At 46.3% G+C, this 20,572-nt stretch overlaps 1 protein-coding gene across 1 annotated transcript; it reads right to left on the reverse strand.

Annotated features, from left to right (window-relative positions):
• Window positions 1-1,330: 1,330 nt before the first annotated feature.
• Window positions 1,331-20,332, reverse strand: LOC143148135 (protein SCAI). Its single transcript, XM_076314086.1, has 4 exons — window positions 19,483-20,332; window positions 15,657-16,507; window positions 5,445-5,858; window positions 1,331-3,021 (listed from the first exon to the last, which is right to left on the reverse strand). The coding sequence occupies exons 1-4, from the start codon at window positions 19,839-19,841 to the stop codon at window positions 2,777-2,779; spliced, it is 1,869 nt and encodes a 622-aa protein (XP_076170201.1). The 5' UTR covers window positions 19,842-20,332; the 3' UTR covers window positions 1,331-2,776.
• Between the last annotated feature and the right edge of the window lie 240 nt (window positions 20,333-20,572).

The raw sequence follows: 20,572 nt of genomic DNA on the forward strand, positions 1-20,572 counted from the left end.
CCTCTCCGACGTTTTGACCGCTAAGGGGAGGAGAGGACGGGACGACGACTGTGGGAACGAGATAATCGTGGGGTGGGGGGATAGGAAGACGGTCAGAGCGAGTGGGGAGCATGAGAGACAGAGAGAGAGAGAGAGAGAGAGCGGCGAAGAAACCAGGGATAGAGTGGAGGGGATGAGGGAGCGAGAAACGAACGAGTAGAAGAACCAAGGGGACGAGTGGGGTGGGGGGGACTGGTATCGCGCGCGTGGGTGACGTTTCGGCCGATCACGAGCGAGAACGATCGGAGAGAGCGAAGGAGCTGGAGAGTCTTGCGCGTCGGTCGCGCGGACGTCAACGAAAATAGAATCGCGTGAATCCGACTGACGCGTGCCTACAACAAAGCATCATGTCCCGCGGAAAGTTCTTGCGTTCGCATCGAGATGGGAATAAAACGACAGCGCGATATTTGCCCACCAAAAGGGGGAAGAAAGTGTATTGTAATCGCGAAAAAATTTTCACGCGCGTTCTACGTACACATGGTACTGTGCGCGAACGAGAAGATTGCCGGCGCGGTTCTCGACGCGATCGCGTCCAAACGGCCCGACGGATTTCAACGAAACTTTGTATCACGGCTTTGTGTCCTCGTTCCAAGACCCGATTAGATTTTGAGCGAAATCGGTCCACGGACAACGACGGTTACCCTCTTGCGGTTCTCGTAGACGTATATTTGTAGAAAAATGTTAGAAAATCGTTTTCGAACGGAATCTTAAGGAGAGTTGAATTTCACGTATAACGGGTGATTAAACTTGTTCTTCGTCTTTTTCTTTTTCATTATTGATGGCGATCCAGGGCAATGATCGTTGAACTTCGCGGGTTTTGAGGGGAAAAGAAGAAGAAGAAGAAGAAGAAGAAGAAGAAGAAGAGAAGAGAAAAAACGACGGAACTTTCTGCGGGATGCTGATACGATCGAAACTCGCCCGTTCGCGCGTCCAACGCTCCGTGGTCGCGTTGCACGCCGAACTAATTGTAAGGTCAATTGGAATCGGAGCAATCGGCGCGAACGGAACGGGGGAAGGGGTCGCGAGGCGTGCCCACGGCGGCCTGGATCCGAACCGAACCGAACCGACACGCTAAAGCTTAAATCGTACAAAGCACCAGTGCGTACAAATCACTCATCATCGTCCACATGCAGCATCACAATATCTTTTTTTCTTTCACACGTTATAATTTACCATCGACGCAGTGACAGAATATATTATATATATATGTATATGTATATATATATATATATATATATATATATATGTATATATATGTATATATATATATTTTTTTTTATATGTACGTATACATGCGTATATATATATACACACACAGACACACACACACACGTTCATGTATATATGTATATATATATATACGTGTATAGATTTTTTTTTTTTCTTCATTTTGTGTTTCATTACTAGTCCGTAGCAAAAAACTGGCAGCGGTGTGTCGCGGTTACATAGAACGGTTAGAGAAACTCCCAATTCCCTGCGTTCTTCCTCTCACCTGTGTTCGCGCGGTGAACGCGTTTCCCGGCGTCGCGAATATCCGACGCCCCCGACGCCGGGTTACCCTGAGACGGCGTCGATACATACAGGCTGGAACCACGCGGCTTGTCCGCCATTGTTATATTTCTTTTCTTCTTTTTTTTTTTTTCTCTCTCACGCCGTTAGATCGATCGAAATTCTTCGACACGGTCCCTTCGAGTGTCTCTTCGAGGCGATAACGATCTTTCGTTTCTCGTTGTGCAATTTTCAAGGTCACCTGTAAATTTTATTTTTCTTTCTTTTTTTTTTCTTACCCACAATTTAGCCCAGGTTTCTTCTCGAGTATCGAGCACTCGAAGAGGGAGGATCGAGACCGATTCGTGACTCGATTTCGTCGACCTTCGAACGACCTTGAACACAAAAGTTAACCTCAACGAAACGTTCTTTTACACATTAACGCGCGTCTGCGGTTCCTCGTTGATATTCTTTTGTTTTTTTTTTCTTCAAATTCGATAACTACGAAGTGTTCGTTTCGTGTATCTACTTTTGTCACTTTTAACGCGATCTTCGCACGACCTTCGCTGTCAAAATTCATTGCAAGGAGAAAGAAAGTCCCTTCTTGTTGAGAATCGGGTAAGACGTTTCGCTCGACCTTTGTCACCTCGAGAATTATTCGACATATTCGACACGGTACATCATGGTCTGCACGAGAAACATTTGCAAAATGTGCTATTTCTTTCGTAAAGTAACATTAACGTTCTCGAACTTCAAGGTCGTTTCAAGGTCGCTTCAAGGTCACACAGGTTACAGTTTCCCGATTTCGTGCGAATGTCCCCCTCTCTGAACGACCAGCGAGAATCTCAAGGTCGCGTGAGCAAAAAGGTGACCTTGAAAATTTACAAAAACCAAAAAAAAAAAAAAGAAAAAAAAGAAAACAACCCGTCCCGTGGCGAAGGAACGTCGATCGGCCATGGCGCAACGATGTGCGAACGATACGAGCGGACGAGCCGTGCGGTTCGCGCGCACCTGTGCACGTGTATTATCTCACTGACGTCGCGCACGCGCGCCCGCGCACGCCCGCGCAATTTAAACTCGGAATGCCGCGACGGTGCACGCGATTACTTCTCGAAGACGCGGTTTAATGAGGTCTCAGTGTAACGATTTTATTTTTGCAATTGTAGTTACAGTAATCGTAATCGTAGTCGTGGCTGTACGGTGGCAACAATGACGTCGACTCGGTGGCCGGGCAGGGAAGATGCCTGGGTCAGGCGAGCTCGTTGCTGTCCGGGAAGTGGTCGCGGCAGTCCAGACAGGCGGCCAGGTCGAGCACCAGGTGATGAAGCGTCGGATGCTCGAGCACCTCGGCGTCCGGCAACGGTGGATGGCAACGGGGCCTCTGCTGTCGACCCCTGAACGACCGGTGCAGATTCAACACCACGTCGCAGAACACGTAGCGCACCAGCAACAGTCGTAGGAAATCGTCGCCGAAGAATTGCAACACGCTGGTCTCTGCGTGTACCGTAAAACGCTCGTCAGTCGACGTGTTCGTCTTTTTCGTTTCTCTTTTCTTTTCTTTTTTTTTTCTTTTTTTTTTTTCTTTTCATTAGGTACGTATATATATATATATATATATATATATATATATATATATATATATATATATATATATATGTATATATGTATGTATATATATATATTTTTTTTTTGGTAAAAATATTTATTTATTTTATTTACTTTATTTACTTTCTCTCAGTTTCAGCAATTTTTTTTTTTTTTTTTTGACATGTTCGAGCGATTTGTGGCGGGTTTGCGTCGACCGCAATTGAGGACGTCAGTGTTCTCGAGGATCGTCGTATAGTCGCGACTTCCCCCTCCAGGTGGGTCACGAGATGGAGGGGGGATCGTTGGTACATCCGCGTCGAGGTTCGCTCGATTTTCGGAGAACCGAAGGGTCGAGGAACCGTCTCGCGGAGTGCTACGCGTTCTTCGCGCGCCAATGGAAGGCGGTGGGAGGTTCGGGCCCGTCACGCCCCCTCCCGTAAGACGTACTGACGTTCCCAATTGCCGTCGAGAACACTCCGATCCAGAGATAGATATGGCGGACAAATTTGCATATTACTGTTGCTGCTGTTGTTGTCTGTGCTCAGACCTGTTGTTGCAAACTTTCAGGCGTATTATCTTGGGACAGTTCGGAGTGGGGATGGCGCGGTGGGTGGGAAGTGGGCGGTGACGGCGTCGAGTGGTAGGGGTGGGGGATTGGCTGGTCGATCGATTCGGCGAAACTTTCTCCGGCGGGCGAATCAAACGTATCGCGAGTAGCGTTACTTACGACGCGGCTTACGCCTATCAGACACTCGACAAAGGAAGCCCACTCGTATGTTCGAAACTCGTACGACGTATCGCTGTCGCGAGAGGAACAATGGGGGAGAGCCCCTTTGTGGTCGACCCTAGATCACGCGGCTGGGAGCCACGAGATCGCCGGTTCAGCGATAAACACGGGGCTGGATCTAGGCCAGGTCTGTTTATCGTTGTAACGCAATCGTAAATCCCTTTTCGGCGCATCCTGTTGTCGGAGGAACGAACCGAGACGATTCCTCGCCGGGACGGTGGAGACGTTTTTTCTCCTTTTATCCTCGAACGAGAAAGACCGTCTTTCGGGGTGGAACTTTGACGGGAAATTGAACGCGTTCCACGCGACTATTGGTTAACAAGTGAACAATAATAAATGAACTTTTTTTCTTTTGTCTCTTACGGTTTTCACGGTTTCAAGATCACCCTTTGAACGGTGATCGATCTTTGTCCTTCGGAGGGAAGAAAAATAGACAACATTGAAACTAATTCAACGACGAGTGCGTAAAGTGACCTTCGGACGACCTTCGAGTTCGTTTCACAGCGATTCGAACACCGACGGAGGGGGCTTCCCTGAAACCGACGTTAACTCTGACCTATACTCGGCCGCGAAAGTTTACCCACGCTCTGCGAGTTGTAACAATACGAACGACACGCGGGACAATCTTGCAGAAATTGAATTGTACGTCGGTCGGAGCGAATGTCAACGTGAAAAATATACAAAACACGTGGGCACACGATTGCCCGTTGCCATTGTCCATCGGTGATATTTCACCGAAGAGACGCGTTAAATAAACAATTGATCCTCTCGAGAAAGTTACTTCCAATCGTATCGAGTCCCTCGTTGGCGAACGCAAAATTTATTCCCGCTTCTAATCTTCTGTCACCGGTTGAAAAAAAAAGAGAAAAAAAAATAGTACCTCGAAGGAAAGAAACCGCGGGAACATGTACACGGTGTACAAAAATCGTTCTCGACGTCCCGCGCGTTAATACTTTCTCGGTCTTCTATTTTAAACGCGGAACGATCTATAACCAGCTTCTCGAGCCACATCGTACGTAGGTGTGCATCCAGACTACCGTGACCGACTGCGCGTATTTTTTTTTTTCTTTTTTTCCTCTCTCTCTCTCTCTCTCTCTCTCTCTCTCTCTCTCTCTCTCTCTCTCTCTCTCTACCACCTACGCCAACGACTCAATCGGGTGACCTTCGTAGCCACCAGAGACAAACCATCAGAGACAAAAGAGTAATATCGGACGATTGCATATCACGGCGTCCTTTGAATCTCTCGGTGTTCCGGCCAGGATCAATACGTGTACGGAGTCGAAAAAAAAGTGGTTCCAATTGCGCGGACCGGCCCTTGAAATCAGCATACCGGAGCCAAGAAAGTTTCACCGACACAGATTCGTCCCACTCTCTCTCTCTCTCTCTCTCTTGTACGCGCGCGCATGTACACTCTCTCTCTCTCTCTCTCTTTCTCTCTTTCAGGCTCTTACGTTCTCTCATCCTCTCTCTTGCCTGATCCAATTAGAAAGCACAGATCCCCCCGTGTGTGCAGATGACAAAAACAAACGTCCTGAATCCTTACCGCATCTGGAGCGCGTGACGAGCTGACAGGCCTCGATGAGGAATCGCTCGATGTAACGCTGGCACCGCTCCCAGTGGTGCACGGCCAGGCTACCGATGTTGCATATAAGGCAAAACGCGGCGAGGGGGGCGTGGAGGAACAGGGTGAACAGGCTGCCACCGTGTCGCACGTCGCGGAGGGTTGGCGGCGTGTCCTGGGGCGACATCAGCACCATCAACGGTTGACCGAAGTAGCGAGGGATCTGTTGGAACACGAAGCTGTTGTCCGAGTCTACCACCACGAACAACGGTTTCCTAGTGAACGGGTAGAGGTCACCCGGGTAAAGGCAATGGGGCTCCTTGCCACCTGTCGGCCTCTTCCCGTGCTCCGGGTCCCTCTTGCTGCACGTCGATACGCCGCCCAGGTCGTATCCCACTGCAAGATCGTAAAATTTATCAACATCGTGCAATTCAGATTTCACCGATCGGTCGAATGTCAGGGGACAACCTTTGGGTACCCCCGAAGGGGTACCCCCTTGGCTTCGTCGTGACACGCGACTCGAAAATTTGTTTCGTTTTCACAGGGTGTGCGTGTATCGTGGGCAGTTTGTGATTCATTTGGAAGTTGATTCGTTGTAAGGACGACCTTATAACGAATTGTTTTCGTAGTACGGACCGGGTGTATCCTAACCTTCTTGTTCTAGGTTTTTTTCTACAAGGTGATTACAGGGTGATACGGGGTGATTTTTGTTTTAGAATCGAGCGAAGACCGGGTTAAAATGACTTTATAACGAATTATTTTTGCAGCTTAGACGAAGTGTACCCTAACGTTTTTTATCTAGGTTTTTTCTTACAGAGTGATTTTTATTTTGGAAATGAACAAACATGGGGTTGTTTCTTTAGTGAGATATTCGAAGAGAAGTTCTAGCTTAAGGTGACTTATAACGAATTATTTTTATAATTTAGACGAGGTGTATTCTAACGTTTTTATTCTACATTTTCTCTCTCAGAGTAATTTTTATTTTGAGACTAAATGAAGACAGGTTTGTTTCTCTGGTGAGATATTCGAAGAGAAGTTCAAGTTTAAGATGACTTTATAACGAATTATTTTTGTAGCTTGGACGAAATGTACCCTAACGTTTTTTATCTAGCTTTTTTCTTACAGAGTGACTTTTATTTTGGAAATGAACAAACATGGGGTTGTTTCTTTGGTGAGATATTCGAAGAGAAGTTCAAGCATAAGATGACTTTATAACGAATTATTTATGTAGTCCGAACCAGGTGTATTCTAACCTTCTTATTCTAGCTTTTTGCTTATAGAGTGATTTTTATTTTGGAACTGAACAAACATGGAGTTGTTTTTTCTTTCTTTGAGGATAAATTCAAGATAATGAGTTCATAACGAATGGTCGTTACACTTGGAGCAAGGTTTCTTTCAACGTTTTCGACCCTAGGTTTCCCCTAACGATACATAGGGTGATTTTACTTTGAGACTAAACGAAGATAGAATTGTTCCCTGTTTTAGTGTCTTTATTTAAATATTCGAGGCCCCTAAATTTTCCTTATGATATAGACTGTGTCAACAATAACACCTACCTAAAATAATCCCGTTGTTTATCAATTCGATAAAAGAATCTTTCACGTTCCTTTTTAATTTCTAATATCCTCTTTGATGCATTTTTTCAGATACGTCGAAGTGACCTTGGATTGTTTAATCAACGCTGTATATTTTTTTCAATATTAATTTTCAGCCTACAAAAAGTGCTACAATTTTGTACTCCCGATTACGAGTTTACCGTTACAATACTAATATCAACTACCGTGTGGTCAAAACGGAAAACAGAGATCACGTTTTTTTTTTATACACTCATTTTCAAAAGTTCATTTTTATAATGCACATTTTTGTAATATTCTCCACGAGATGTTCTACGATTTGTAATACATTTTTAACCGGATTACCGTGGTTTAAAGTTGCAAATCTGGATCTCGGAAAACAAATTGTCACGTTGTCCCAATTATTGTTCCACGCGACTACCATTAGGTATCGTACACGGGATCCGTTCGTGGCACCGATTATGAATTGATATTGTGTACGCGGGGGAAGAATCTGTATACTGTCGACCGTTTTCGCACTCGACATTCCCACAAATAGCGGCGATTGGTCGCATCGGCTTTATGCTCGGACGAGTCGAAAGCTGGGCTTCATTTCGCCAGAACAATGAGAAGCTCGCCGAAGCGTGTCGGGTTTCGAGGCGGTGCTACCCGCTCGAAATTGGGGAGCCCATCAAAATCATTCGCGGCATCCTTGGAAGATTTATTTGTCCACGGATTGAATTACGCGCGATAATAATATTTCGTTCTGCAAAATCAATGGATAATACAGACTACACTCCAAATTTTTAGAGTAATTTGTAATAACGTAACATTTGACACGGATTTTTTTTTCTTCTGATTTTAAGAGCAATTACACGTGCAACAATTAACAAAAATTTCGGGAACAATATTGACTCTTTTTAGATTTTGAAAGAACACGTGTAAAAATTGATACAGGTATCTGGAAATAATATAGACTTTTTTCTGATTTTAGAAATAATGTAAAATAATTTTAGTATATAATTTTAAACGTTCTGTGAAAATTCTTCGGTATCGAGGGGAACGATGTACGATGTTGTAAATAATTTCACCCTTCTTTGCAACAAATAACATTCGCGAGAATATTTCACGAGACTGTGTCGAGATAAAATAGACACCCTGTACGTATTCCTAGAAGTTCATATTAAACGTTGGGTGTGTCATACGTTGCTCTTAAAAATGAGAAACATATCTATAGTATCTTCAAAAGTCTACATTAAACCGGTATATATATATATATATATTGCTCTGCAAATGAAAAAAGAAGTTTACACGATTCTCAAATTAATGATCTGAAATATTCGAGGGAAGAGGAAAAAGTGTATTCTAATTTGTATTCGAATATCGAACGAGTCGTCGATTTTGAACTCGTTGTTCTTCCATCTCTGTCTCGCGTCTGACCATCGTCATCCTCCTCTACTGAGTCGTTCGATCAGTACGTTGGAGCATCCACGACAGACTTTGTCGCTTCTTTCCCCCTTTACGAGTCCCGTAGTTACGCGGTTATGCCTCCACTTATGTTCTTCTACGTATTTTACATCGTGGGGTGGAAGAAAGAACATTCTCGGTTTAAGGGGAATGTACTACGTGCAAGTAGAATGTGCGGACAACGTCGAGCCATTCTGGCGTAAGAAAGACCGACCATAACGTCTGACCCAACACGGTCGGAATTTCCTTTTCCTTCGCGGAATATATTCATCGGACAAAAGTTTTTTTTTTTTTTCAAAATTTTCTTTCCATCAACTCTTTTCTTCAGACGAAAGAGTGCCTACCAGAAACTTGTTCAACGCAAATTAACATTCGAAACTAAAATCACGTACCAAATGTATTCCATGGAGAAGGAAAAAATCATTTCTCGACAATAATCGTTACCCGTATCGCATCGAACGTTATAGTCCGGCTTTGAAAGCCCTAAAAATTATTCGATACCGTTCACAATCTACCACATTCCTTTTAATTCAATGACTCTCGAAGGATTTCTTCCTTCTCCCTACAATATCCTTTCAGAAGGTTACCATATTCTTATATCAACACTACTATATTTATTCCTCAAATTTTCCTTCTTTCGACTTCTCTTTAGATAAAAGAACACATATGAATTTATTTAACGCAAGTCGGACAGAAGTTTTTCTTTTTTTTCAAATTTTCTTCCTGTCAACTTTCTTCTTCGGACGACAGAGTGCCTATTACAAACTTGTTTAACGCGAGTTAACATTCGGAACTAATATAATGTATTCTACGGAGAAAGAAAAATTAATTCTCGATAAAATTCGTTCGATACCGTTTTTTTTTTTTTCACACGTGGAACCAGATTTTTCTTAATTTCATCGATTCCTCTATCTCCCTACGATGTCTCTTCGGAATGTCCGAATCGTTAGAAAACCGTCTGCGTTTCCCCTTATCGACGGTACCGCGTCACTTTTAACCCGTGATCTTTCCTTCTCTCCGCAATGGGTCGTATTTATACAACACGGCGTACACGCGCGTGTTCGTTTCACGCGGAAAACTCCCGAACGAATTAACCGCCGTAAGCCGTGGACTTATCGGCCCCGTTTGAAAACGCCCCGCGACCGTAACGAGGCTAAACGCTCGTTTGAAAACGCGAACGCGCCACCACCTGGTCTCCCTTCGATATCGACGGCGCGCCTCGTATTTCGATATTGATTGCGAACGTAGAATCCAGCCGGCACGTCGGAATCTCTATCGCGGGATGACCTTGACACGGATGCGCTACTCTACTTTCGTTGAAAGACCGTTTTCGCTGTTCGCGGCCGGGTTGTAACCTTAGCGCTCTGAATAGCGGTCGGAGCGCACCTTTGGTGGTCACCCGGTGAATTTTTCAGCGCCTCCGCGCGGCCTTCAATCTCGGTCGAAATTTTTTTTCTTTCGGGGGGGGGGGGGGGGGAGAACTCTGCGACGTAAGTACCGGTACGTAACACTTTGCGGAAATGAGTGCCCCGATGTACGAGAAAACGTCGCCCCGAGGACACCGAGAGGATCGCGGAAACGTGGGAACGGTGAAGAATAGAGGAAACCCGCGATTGTGGATATTTTCGAAACGAGAGCCAAGTGTGTGGAAACTATTATCGAGGGACAATAAAGATCGTGTCTCGCGTTGGTGTGATGACACGATGATTTCGAAGCGGGGGGTATTATTAAAAATGGCGATGGATTTAGAAATAAAAATCGCGGAATTGTGTTCGTTGGTACTATTATCGAGGGATGGGGAGGGATAACGATTACGGGACTCGTGTTGGTATAATGACACGATAGTTTCGAAGTGTTGAGTGTCATTAAAATGGCGAGAAATTTATAAATAAAATTTGCAAACTTGAATGACTAGGAACTATTATCGAGGTACAATAAAGATTGTGTCTCGCGTTGGTATGATAACACGATAATTTCGAAGCGTTCAGTGTCATTAAAACGGCGAGAAATTTAGAAATAAAATTTGCAAACTTGTACTTCTAGGAACTATTATCGAGGTGCAGGGAGGAATAATGATTATGGGACTCGTGTTGATTTAATAACACGATAGTTTCGAGGCGGCGTAGAGTACATTATTAAAACGGCGACAAGTTTAGAAATAAAGAGGTTTGTGGACTCGAGTGTGCAGGAACTATTATCGAGGTACAGGGAAGAATAATGATTATGGGCCTTATATTAGTATAATAACATGGTAATTTTGAATCAAAGTAAAGTACGCGATTAAAATACTGGTGAATTTATAAGTGAGAAGGTTTGCAAACTCGAGTACTCTTATCGAGGGACAGGAGGGAATAATGATCACGGGCCTGGTATTACTATAATAACATGATGATTTTGAATCAGAGCAAAGCACACGATTAAAATACTGGTAAATTTATAAATAAAAAGGTTTGCAAACTCGAGTGTATCGGTACTCTTATCGAGGGACAGATAGGAATAATGAGAATTTACGGGCCTTGTGTCGGTACAATGCGTGGTAATTTTGAATCAAAGTAAAATACAGTGTTAAAACATCAATAAACCTGATTACTGGGAAATAATGCAATAATTAATAGCGAGTTCCAAGAATAAAAAGATTTGCAAACTCGAGTTTATTGGAGGTTATCTTCTTGGCTTTGGAATACGGAATATGGTTGTCTAATTTTGGGACAACCCGTACGATTAAAACGCATACAGAGTATCGGTAATTTTGCAAATATTCGAACAAAATGGTGGACGTGTTTCGCGTACCGAAAGAAGGAGATAGTCGTCGGGGATTAGCTGGAAGATAGCGATCGTGGTGGTCGGGCGTCAAGACACGTGGAATATTAGGAAACCATCTAAACGACCTGGATTTTCTATTTAGTTAATTCAGCGGCCACCGCGATAAGGGGTCATGGTCGCGCCTGCATGCATCTCGCGAGGTCACCCTCGAGATGTCTTCTCCCGATCCGCCTGAAAGTTTCACGAGGATGGGCACTAATTAAAGACGAGATGAAAAAAAAGAAGAAAAAAAAAAGAAACACACCGTATTCCTTGTTTCCACTTGCATCAGACTCTGGCACTGATCTTTTCGCGGGATCCAATTAAAGAGCAGGTGTTCGCTCCAACGAGAAATCTTGTCGTTGGACTGTTGTCGCGAGCCAGGTTCAACAGATTTATTTTTAACGCGCGATTTAACCGTTTTTTTTTTTTTTATTCCCCCCTCGCGCGACAAAAATTGTTTTTCGCTTCGTGTAACACGACGATTACTTCATTCGCGTTGACAACAGTCGAAACCCTATTATTTGCCCAATTTATTAATAACAGAGTTCAATACTTTTTTTTCTGTTACGATTTTCGATGTTATTAATAATGTATATATAGTACTAAGCAATCTGACTACAGTTCTTACCGATCAAGCATAAAACACGAACTTTCTAATCGAGATACTAGAAAGATAGTTAACACTCGATACTGCGTTTAATTCGTTTCTAATTCTAACTTTTACCTCCTCTATCGTAAGCAGTAGCCGTCTCTTCACTGCGCAAGGTGCCAGAAAAGCATCAAGCTCTTTAATAACAATGTGTCTCAAAGTTTCTAAGATCTGTCTAGTAACGAAATTTTTAACGCCGGGAGCCTCGTGATCGTTATTTACCGTGGCTCCAATGATAAGAAATGTCCCAAATGAGAAGTGGCTTAAGCAAAGAATACCCGAATTGTGGAATATACTATGTAAGTCAAGTATTCTAAATCTGACCCAGATCTAACCCAAATCTAATCCTCGAGAAGACGTACACCAAGATTCTTCTACGTCCGTACTGTTGGTGATATATTTAGATTCAGACTTTGGGTGCTCTTTTCGCGAACTCATTGTCCTCAAGTTCTGACACTGTCCATCTTCCCCTTAACTCGAGCCTGCTCTTTCTTTCTCCCTGCACCACTACGTACTGTGATTCTCGCTTTCGGCCAACAATTCGGTCGAAAGCTTAGGTCGACTTACGTAACAGTAAACACTGAGTGGGACGATTGCATGACTTAAATCCCGGGTGAAAATTGTTGCTCGAGAGCGGGAGTTCCCGTTCCATCCTCTAATTCTTATTCAACGTCTCACGTGTCCCACAAGGTCTACCGAAACAATGTGGAACACACTTCAGCGATGGATCGTGTAGAAAGTTCGCAGGAACACGTGTCCTATTTGACCTTGGTCGTAACCACAAACCGAGGCCGTCTATATAGAATGTTCGAAAAGTTATCTCTCGTTAACTGTTCCGTTCTATAAATTACCCAAAGTTTGCTATAACCAGCGATCAAATCCCAATTTTCTAGCACTTCCCGTCAAGTTAAACAACTGCTCACAACTCAATATTCATAAGGTCAAGTGGGGCACACTTTTATACACCTCCTTTCATTTCTTTGGGGCATACCAATTTTCCACCAAAGTAGGTTACCTTGCACATTATAGTATCTTACACATTACAGATACTCCTCTAGTAGGCTTTTCTCAAGGGGGGGGGGGGGGGGGCTCAATTTTCTACTAAAGTGCCCTCCCTTCCCACTTTGTGGATCATAGATACTCTTCTTGTAAATTTCTCTGTTCTCCTTTTTCCTACCAAAATGGTCCCCCCTTTTTCCTCTACCAAAGAAGGCTTCTCTTTTTCTACTAAAGTGGGGCCCCCTCTTTTTTTTCTACCAAAATGAATCTTCTATTTTTTACTAATATGAACTTTCCCCTTTCTTTCAATCAAAGTGGGCCCTCCCTTTCTCCTACCAAAGTGGAGACCCCTTTTTTCTGTCAAAGGGGGCCCCCTTTTTCCTCTACTAAAGTGTGTTTCTCTTATTTTTCCATCAAAGTAACCCCCATTTTTCTTTCTACCAAATGGTCCCCCACAATTTTTCTACCCAACCCCCCTTTTTTCTACCAAAGGGGCCCTCCTCTTTCCTCCACCAAAGTGTGACTCTCTTATTTTTCTATCAAAGTGACCCCCATTTTTCTTTCTACCAAATTGAACCCCCACATTTTTCTACCAAACCCCCCTTTTCTCTGCCAAAGGGGGACCTTCTGTTTCCTCTACTAAAGTGTGTTTCTCTTACTTTTCTATCAAACTGACCTCTATTTTTCTTTCTACCAAATTGGACCCCCATATTTTTCTAACAACCCCCCCTTTTTTCTACCAAAGGGGGCCCCCCTCTTTCCTCCACCAAAGTGTGCCTCCCTTATTTTTCTACCAAGTGAAAAGTTCTATCAACCCCCATTTTTCTTTCTACCAAAATACACAACCCCACTTTTTTCTACCGAACCGGGCCCCTCTTTCCATCCTACCAAACTGAGCCCCCCATACACCTTGCACGCTACAAGAAACTTCTCCGATGCTCGAAAGATCAAGATCCTCCCCAAAACTCCTTCCTATCGAGAAGAGAGGAAAAAGAAAAGATCGGCGCTAAAATCTCACTGACAAGGCAAAACGCTTGCCTGATCAAACCGAGAAACACTTGTCGGTTTTCCGCAGAGTTTACATAATCGTGCCCGCAGGGGTGTACAGCCTGGGGCGACGAGTAGTCTTCGCTCTTGGCTGACGGCGCTCGCGCGCGAAGCCCTTGGGCGGGAATACGAGAAAGGCGATACTCTCCGTCCCTCTGATCCAATTAGCGGACGAGATCCTGGCCCCCCTCTTGGTACCGCGTTCACGGAACGCGTGTCCGTGCCCGTGTCGCGGCCACGCGTAACACCGCTGCGACACGGCTTATCCGGTGACGGCTGTTCCGATCCAGGGGACACGGAAAACCCGTTCCCAGATCGACGGCCAAAGCGACGGATTACCCGCCCCAGGAGGAAACTGACCGAAAACATCGACACGCGTTCACCTTCGGCTCCGTCGAGCGAGTGATTCGCTTTAACCGTGCATCAGTGGCCGGGCCTCTATCGCGATAAGTAATTTTCGGCCGATCAGCGTCCCCCGGACCCCCTCTACCAATTGGTTCCCCGTTACTCGAGTGTATTTTTGTAGCGTTACCGAACTATTTTCCATCGGTGCAGAACCAGAGCTTTGACGATCGTTCGCGGACGTTCCAGAAGGCTTTGATCCTATGTACGTCCAACGATTGGTGCCTCGTGTGGGGGTAGTGGACGATTTCCAGCCGGTGAGTGTTTTTAGGGGCGCGAGATTTCCGAAGATCTGACGGTGCAGACGATCTGGACGTAGGTGATTGAACCTGCGGTGCAGGAGGTACTCTCAGGTAACGGAAAGAACGCTTCTGAGGGGATATCATGGACCAAGGTGGACCCATCGGGAGGAATACAGGATCACGAGTAACTAGTATAGAGATGGAGTCGAAGTTTTGCAGTGTGAGGATAACGCAAGATGGATCTTCGATCGAAGCAAATACGAAGCTACGAGTGAATAGAATGTGGATCGGATGATCTAGATCTTAAGATGAGGCCTGTAGCGAACAGAGTACGTTACATGTACTGTTGGGAGTTGAAAACAATGCTCTCGAGGATCACTATGAGACGAGGATGTTTCTCAATTCCGTCTGAGGATTGCACTTCCCTAGGATTGGGTAGTTCCTAGGAAAGGAGTTCAAGGTGATCCACTCTGTGTTATAAAAGGTACACTAGATCTACCATTGAGAAACAAAAAGAACATTCCCAAGGGTCACCAAGAGGCACGGTGGACACTTCCCTATTCTATTCGCGGATTGTATTTCCTCACGATCTGGTAGTTCCGCGTTACAAAAGGAGCCTAATCGTAGCACTCGTTGCATCCTGGGGAGAAAGAAAGACAGACAAGATTTCCCGGCAAATGGGATCCACATTCCTATCCAGATCATTTCTTTGCTCTGTACCCTCTGTTAGCAAACCCTAGCTAACTGGAGATTCCTCTACCCTGATCGTTTCCTCTTCCATTTCCTCTCGTACCAACCCCTCACGAAACCATATTCCGCAACGACATAGACCTCACGAAAGAAAAACTGTCCCGACGCCTCTCACCGATACCCTCCACCCGGACATTGTTCAACGCAATAGCAACAACGCGGGCGCAGAAGCTCACACCTGTGTGTTGTTTACTTGTGTATTTCGAGCGTCGCAGCAACGGCTCAGCCAAGGCTCTAAAGAATACGGCAAGCGTCTGCTAATCGACTGAGAAACACTCACTTTCTTCCGGATGCTTGACAGTGGAGAAACAGCCGTCCGCGGACAAGTAGAGCAACAACGCCCCGTTCGCGGGCAGCTCTTTGAAGCCACTTGCGAGGAACACCTGCACCTGACTGTAGGTGGGCTTGTACAGCAGGTACTTGTGTGGATTGTCGCGTCTGGGTGCACCGTTCTCGGCTCCGGGGTAGGGTCCTGGCCTGAACGGCATCCTCCCCGCCGGTGAGGCGTCGTGAAGGTGGTTCGGGTCGTCCCTGGGCTCCCTCTCGAGCGTCTGGAGCATCCTGAACATGTCCATCGAGAACTCGCTGAACTTGACCTGGTCGGCGCAGTTGCCGACGATCAGGATCTCCTGCAGCGATAGGCACATGGGTGGCGTACGTTCGACTGGCGGCGAGGTCTGTGGTCCGACCCTGTGGGTGAGTATCACCGGGTTCGAGTCCGTGTGGACCACCCCGACCGCCGACTCGGCCTTGACGAACGCCTTGATCTCGTCCAGCACCAGGTTCCACTCGAGCTGATCGTCTGGCTCGTAGGTGCTGGTGTAGTCGGCGATCTGGGCGTCCAGCTCTTGGACCAGCTCCCGGACCAGCTTCATACGGTTGAGGAGTAGGCAGACGACGATGAAGCGGGCGTAGTACCTGAGCTTCTTCACCATCAGGTCGCTCCTGTCCTCTTTGGCCGCGCGGCTGTAGTACGCGCGGCCCCGTATCGCCGCGTAGAACGAATAGGCCTCGTGCAGGTAGCTGATCTCGCTGGTGCGAAGGTAGTAGTGGTAGTAGAGCTGACCGATCTTGCTGGCGATCTCGCCGATCTGCCACCTCTTCAGGCCGTACTTTGTGTCCAGTATCGTCCTGAAATTAGGGAACAACGACGGGTCAATCCGTTCGATGAATTTTCTCGCTCGGGACAGGGAAGGAAAGCTCAGGAGGGACTGTGAACGAGGCTGTTCAAGATGAGATGCGAGAGCTAGTCCTCGTTCTCGGGGAACAATATACGGGAGGGTCGGTGGCGCTTGAATGCGGGGCAGTGATTTTTATCTCGAGGCCAATTAGAACAAACAAGAACAGTTGGCCGATGATTCTGGATCTTGAACCCGGGGTATAAACTGGGTCTTGAAAGCGGGGCAGCGATATTTATCACGATGCCAATACGAAGAAATAGGAACAGTCGCGGGTGATTCTGGACCTCGAGCACCCGGGGGATATAAATTGGGTCTTGAAAGCGGGAATTATCGTATCGATCGGTTTCGTCGGTTTTAAGACAGGCTGTGATTACAGTCAGGTATGGGTTTCGTTTAACGTAACGGATCTACAGGCCAGTCCTCAAAGACACAGACGGATGAAAATTTACTCTTCGAGGACGTGGCGTGTCTTTCTTTCGTTGGATCGGAGGAACTTTTAAGCGGGGAGGAAACTTTTGTACTACTTGAACGCGGGGCATCGTTGATGGAAGTTTACGGTCACGAGCATGGAATTTATGTAAATGAACGTGATTGCGACATTTATGGAAAAATGCAGATTGTCAACGTATTACCAACACTTTAATACCTTGTTTATATACATATAATTCGACACATTTTTATTTGTATAATTTTAATTCGATCGTATAATTTGAACTCGATCGAACGGTTCATTATTTTTGGGATAAATACTCTCGGACAGACAAAATTGTTACGAATTATCGAGACACTATTTTTAGCTATTAATTATCGCTATATTTCGAAGACGATTGCGCGAATTTTTCAAAAATTCAAATGTTTCGTTCACGCGGAGACGATATCGATATCCCGTGGCTCGAATACGAGGATTCGTGTATATTTAAAAAAAAAAGTATCGGGACGACCGTAAGAATGACAATGGTTAAAAAAAAAAGAGAAAAAACCGATAATCCCTATTCGGTGCGAATCATTCGTCTCTGGAACCTCAACAGAGCCGCGTCGCGATCGTCGCGTCGTCCGCAAGAAATCGCAACGGGTAGACAAAAGCCGCGGCACGTTTCTCTGCAAGGACGACAATACAATAAAAGAGGGAGACCGCGATCCCTGAGTCGCGATACTTTTCAAACCGCGCGCGCGCGCGCGCGGCCGCGCACGAAAAACTTTCTCCATTGTTTTGACGCGCGGAGCCGATCCTGAAAGAGCGTCCCCGATATTTATTAACAGTCCGATGCACGGACCGCTCGTGTGTGCGTGTTCGCGCCTCTGTCGCGGCTATACAGGGTGTTTTAAAAAAACACCCACCCGGAAGTAACTTTTTCCAAAGAAAGTATAAATCGCCAAGAGACTTCACTGTCGAAAGCTTTGCAAAATTTAAAAAATCCATGCACGAGTCGATTGAAAATATTCCAGACCAAAGACTAAATTTTTTTTTTTCAAAATTTTGTTCCCCCTTATGTCGACAAATTTTCGGAATCTCCGAGAATCCTCCACTCAGTGGGAAAGGAATTTTTTGATCCTCTGTGAGGATACAGAACGTCACGTGGTTGGTATTGGATTAACATTTTTTTTTCCAAAAAATTTCGCCATTTTGGAATTTTTCCAATATACGGATTTCTTCTAGAAGTCTCGAGACTCTGTCACCGAATCCCGGACGAAAGAATGTTCGATCTTCCGCGGGAGATTCGGTTGGTCACGTGGTTGACTTCGTATCGTAAACAAGTTCCGTTACTCCCACTCCTCGGTCAGCGATCGCACGAAGCGAGGCGTCCCAGTGAGAGGCTCTCCGAGGGCCCGGCACGCGCGCGCGTGAGACTGTTTCTTTTTTTTTGAAGCACCCTGTAGCGGGGTAGGAGTCGACCGCGCGAACGCGCGCCGTGTGAATAGCTGGATAGACAATTGCCTCTTTGTTGAGTTACACCGGTGCCCCCGATGGCACTTTACGATCAAAGGAAAGGGACAAAGGGCTGAAGATTAGCGACGGAATCGAAAAGGGTAAATAAAGATGCGCCGCGACCGACGTGGAAGTGGCCCCAAACGAAGTAACAGGGAAAAGTAAACGTTAAACGGGGCGGTGGGGAGGCGCAGGCGGGGCGGGGAGGGGAGGGGGACGGGTAGCGTGGAACACGATTCAAGTGGCCCGCGATACGTGCGGTCACGGAGGAGGGAGGACCGGGTGTTCCGCAATTCACCGTGGAAATTACCACGGCGACGTTTTTTTCCGGCCCCCCGGGGGGGCACGATTGTGCCCTCAATGCCCGTGGCGATACACGAGGGCTACTCCAGTCACGTGGTCAGTAGCACGGGGTATTCACCGCGATCCGTGGGCCACGATTCGTCCCTGAAACCGTGCTGACCACCGCGAGGGCGTGTTTGGACGAACGCGTGAAACGGTGAACAAATAAACAAAATAAAAAATTCAAAAAAAAAAAAAATCGATGAACTTCCGCGTACCAGCTCGTGTGCAGTAACCTCGGATCGAGAGATTCACCAAAAATATCCGCGCGGTGGTAGCCAACCGGTCGAAAAACGTACGCGTGTGTCACGATGGTTCGCACTCGCGCGCGCATCACAGTGTGTCCCGTTCCACTCGTCACATGGTGTCCCCGGTCCAAGGACGAGATCCTCGTTTTCCCCCATGAGCGTAGCGACGCATCGTGGTGTGCTCCTGGTCCACGTTTCTCCCCGCCCCGTGTACACGCACGCCGTGTGTACGAAAATTCACTACCGGTAGGTTCCACGAGCAACTGACGTACCGTGGCCGATCGAACAGGCGATCAGTTGCACCTCGTGGCGGATCGCGATCGATCTCCCGTACGTGGGAATCTAACGGGGCCGACCGTGGACTGGTATATGAGTCATCCTCGCGTAAACCACGGTGCCTCCACTCACCTGTGCTGCTGCTGGAACTTCCAGAGCTTCGTGTAGATGTCAAAGGTGCGCCCGAAGTAGCCCTGCCACTGCTTGTGCCCGTACTGTGGCAGATCCCGTAGCCCGTTGAACAGCTGCTTGCTCTTCTCGAGCAGGTGGCAGAACTCGAGGACGACTTTACGATCGTGGTCGTCCATGCCAGCCATCATGACCATCTTTTCGGTGTATCGAGATCGCGGCCACTGGCTGGAGGACGGCCCTTCAGACGACGGTCGCGGCGGCCCCGCGTGATGGCGCCTGCCGATTCCGCCACCCTTTTGCACTCTGACTACGACGCCGACCAACGCGCCGACCCCAATCAATACTTGCCCACCCCGCATCAGGGGGCGCAGCGTGCGTGCCTTGCCGTAGACGCCACCAACCGACGCCGACACGCCGCCAGCGTCACGGTCGCGTCGCAACGTCGCCGTGGGACATCTGTCCGCTCAGCCGGTAGGCTGGTAACCCGGCGTACGCGCGACGATCGATGGATCCGTGCCTCGGGGTAACCGTGGACTCGGTGTCGACGCGGTGCGCTATTGCAACGGGTATGGCGGGTTATCGGGGGTTGTTTCACGCATTTTGTTCAGGGATGGTTCGTGGTAAGTGGACTAGATGCGACCGTGATGTCGCCACTGGTGTTTACCGCTCGGAGAGTATCTTTTTTGGTGGCACGTGGAGTGATATGGGTATTTGAGATTGGGTGTTTTTTTTTTTGTAGTAGAGGGTAGAGAGTTTTTTTTTTTGAGGAGGTTTGAAGCTTTTATTTTGTAATATTACAATTTTGAAAGATTATTATAGAAATTGTGGAATATCCGTGATATGGGTATTTGAGATTGGGTGTTTTTTTTTTTTGATAGAGGGGAGAGAGTTTTTTTTTTCAGGAGGTTTGAAACTTTTATTGTGTAATATTAAAATTTTGAAAGATTACTATAAACATAGTGGAATACTCGTGATATGGGTATCTGAGATTTGGTGTTTTTTTTTGGTAGAGGATAGAGATTTTTTTTTCAAAGGTGTGAAGCTTTTATTTTGTAACAAAATTTCAAAATAAAATCGAAACAAAATTTTT

The sequence above is a fragment of the Ptiloglossa arizonensis genome, chromosome 6 (assembly GCF_051014685.1).
Source record: "Ptiloglossa arizonensis isolate GNS036 chromosome 6, iyPtiAriz1_principal, whole genome shotgun sequence".
Taxonomy (NCBI): Eukaryota; Metazoa; Arthropoda; class Insecta; order Hymenoptera; family Colletidae; genus Ptiloglossa; species Ptiloglossa arizonensis.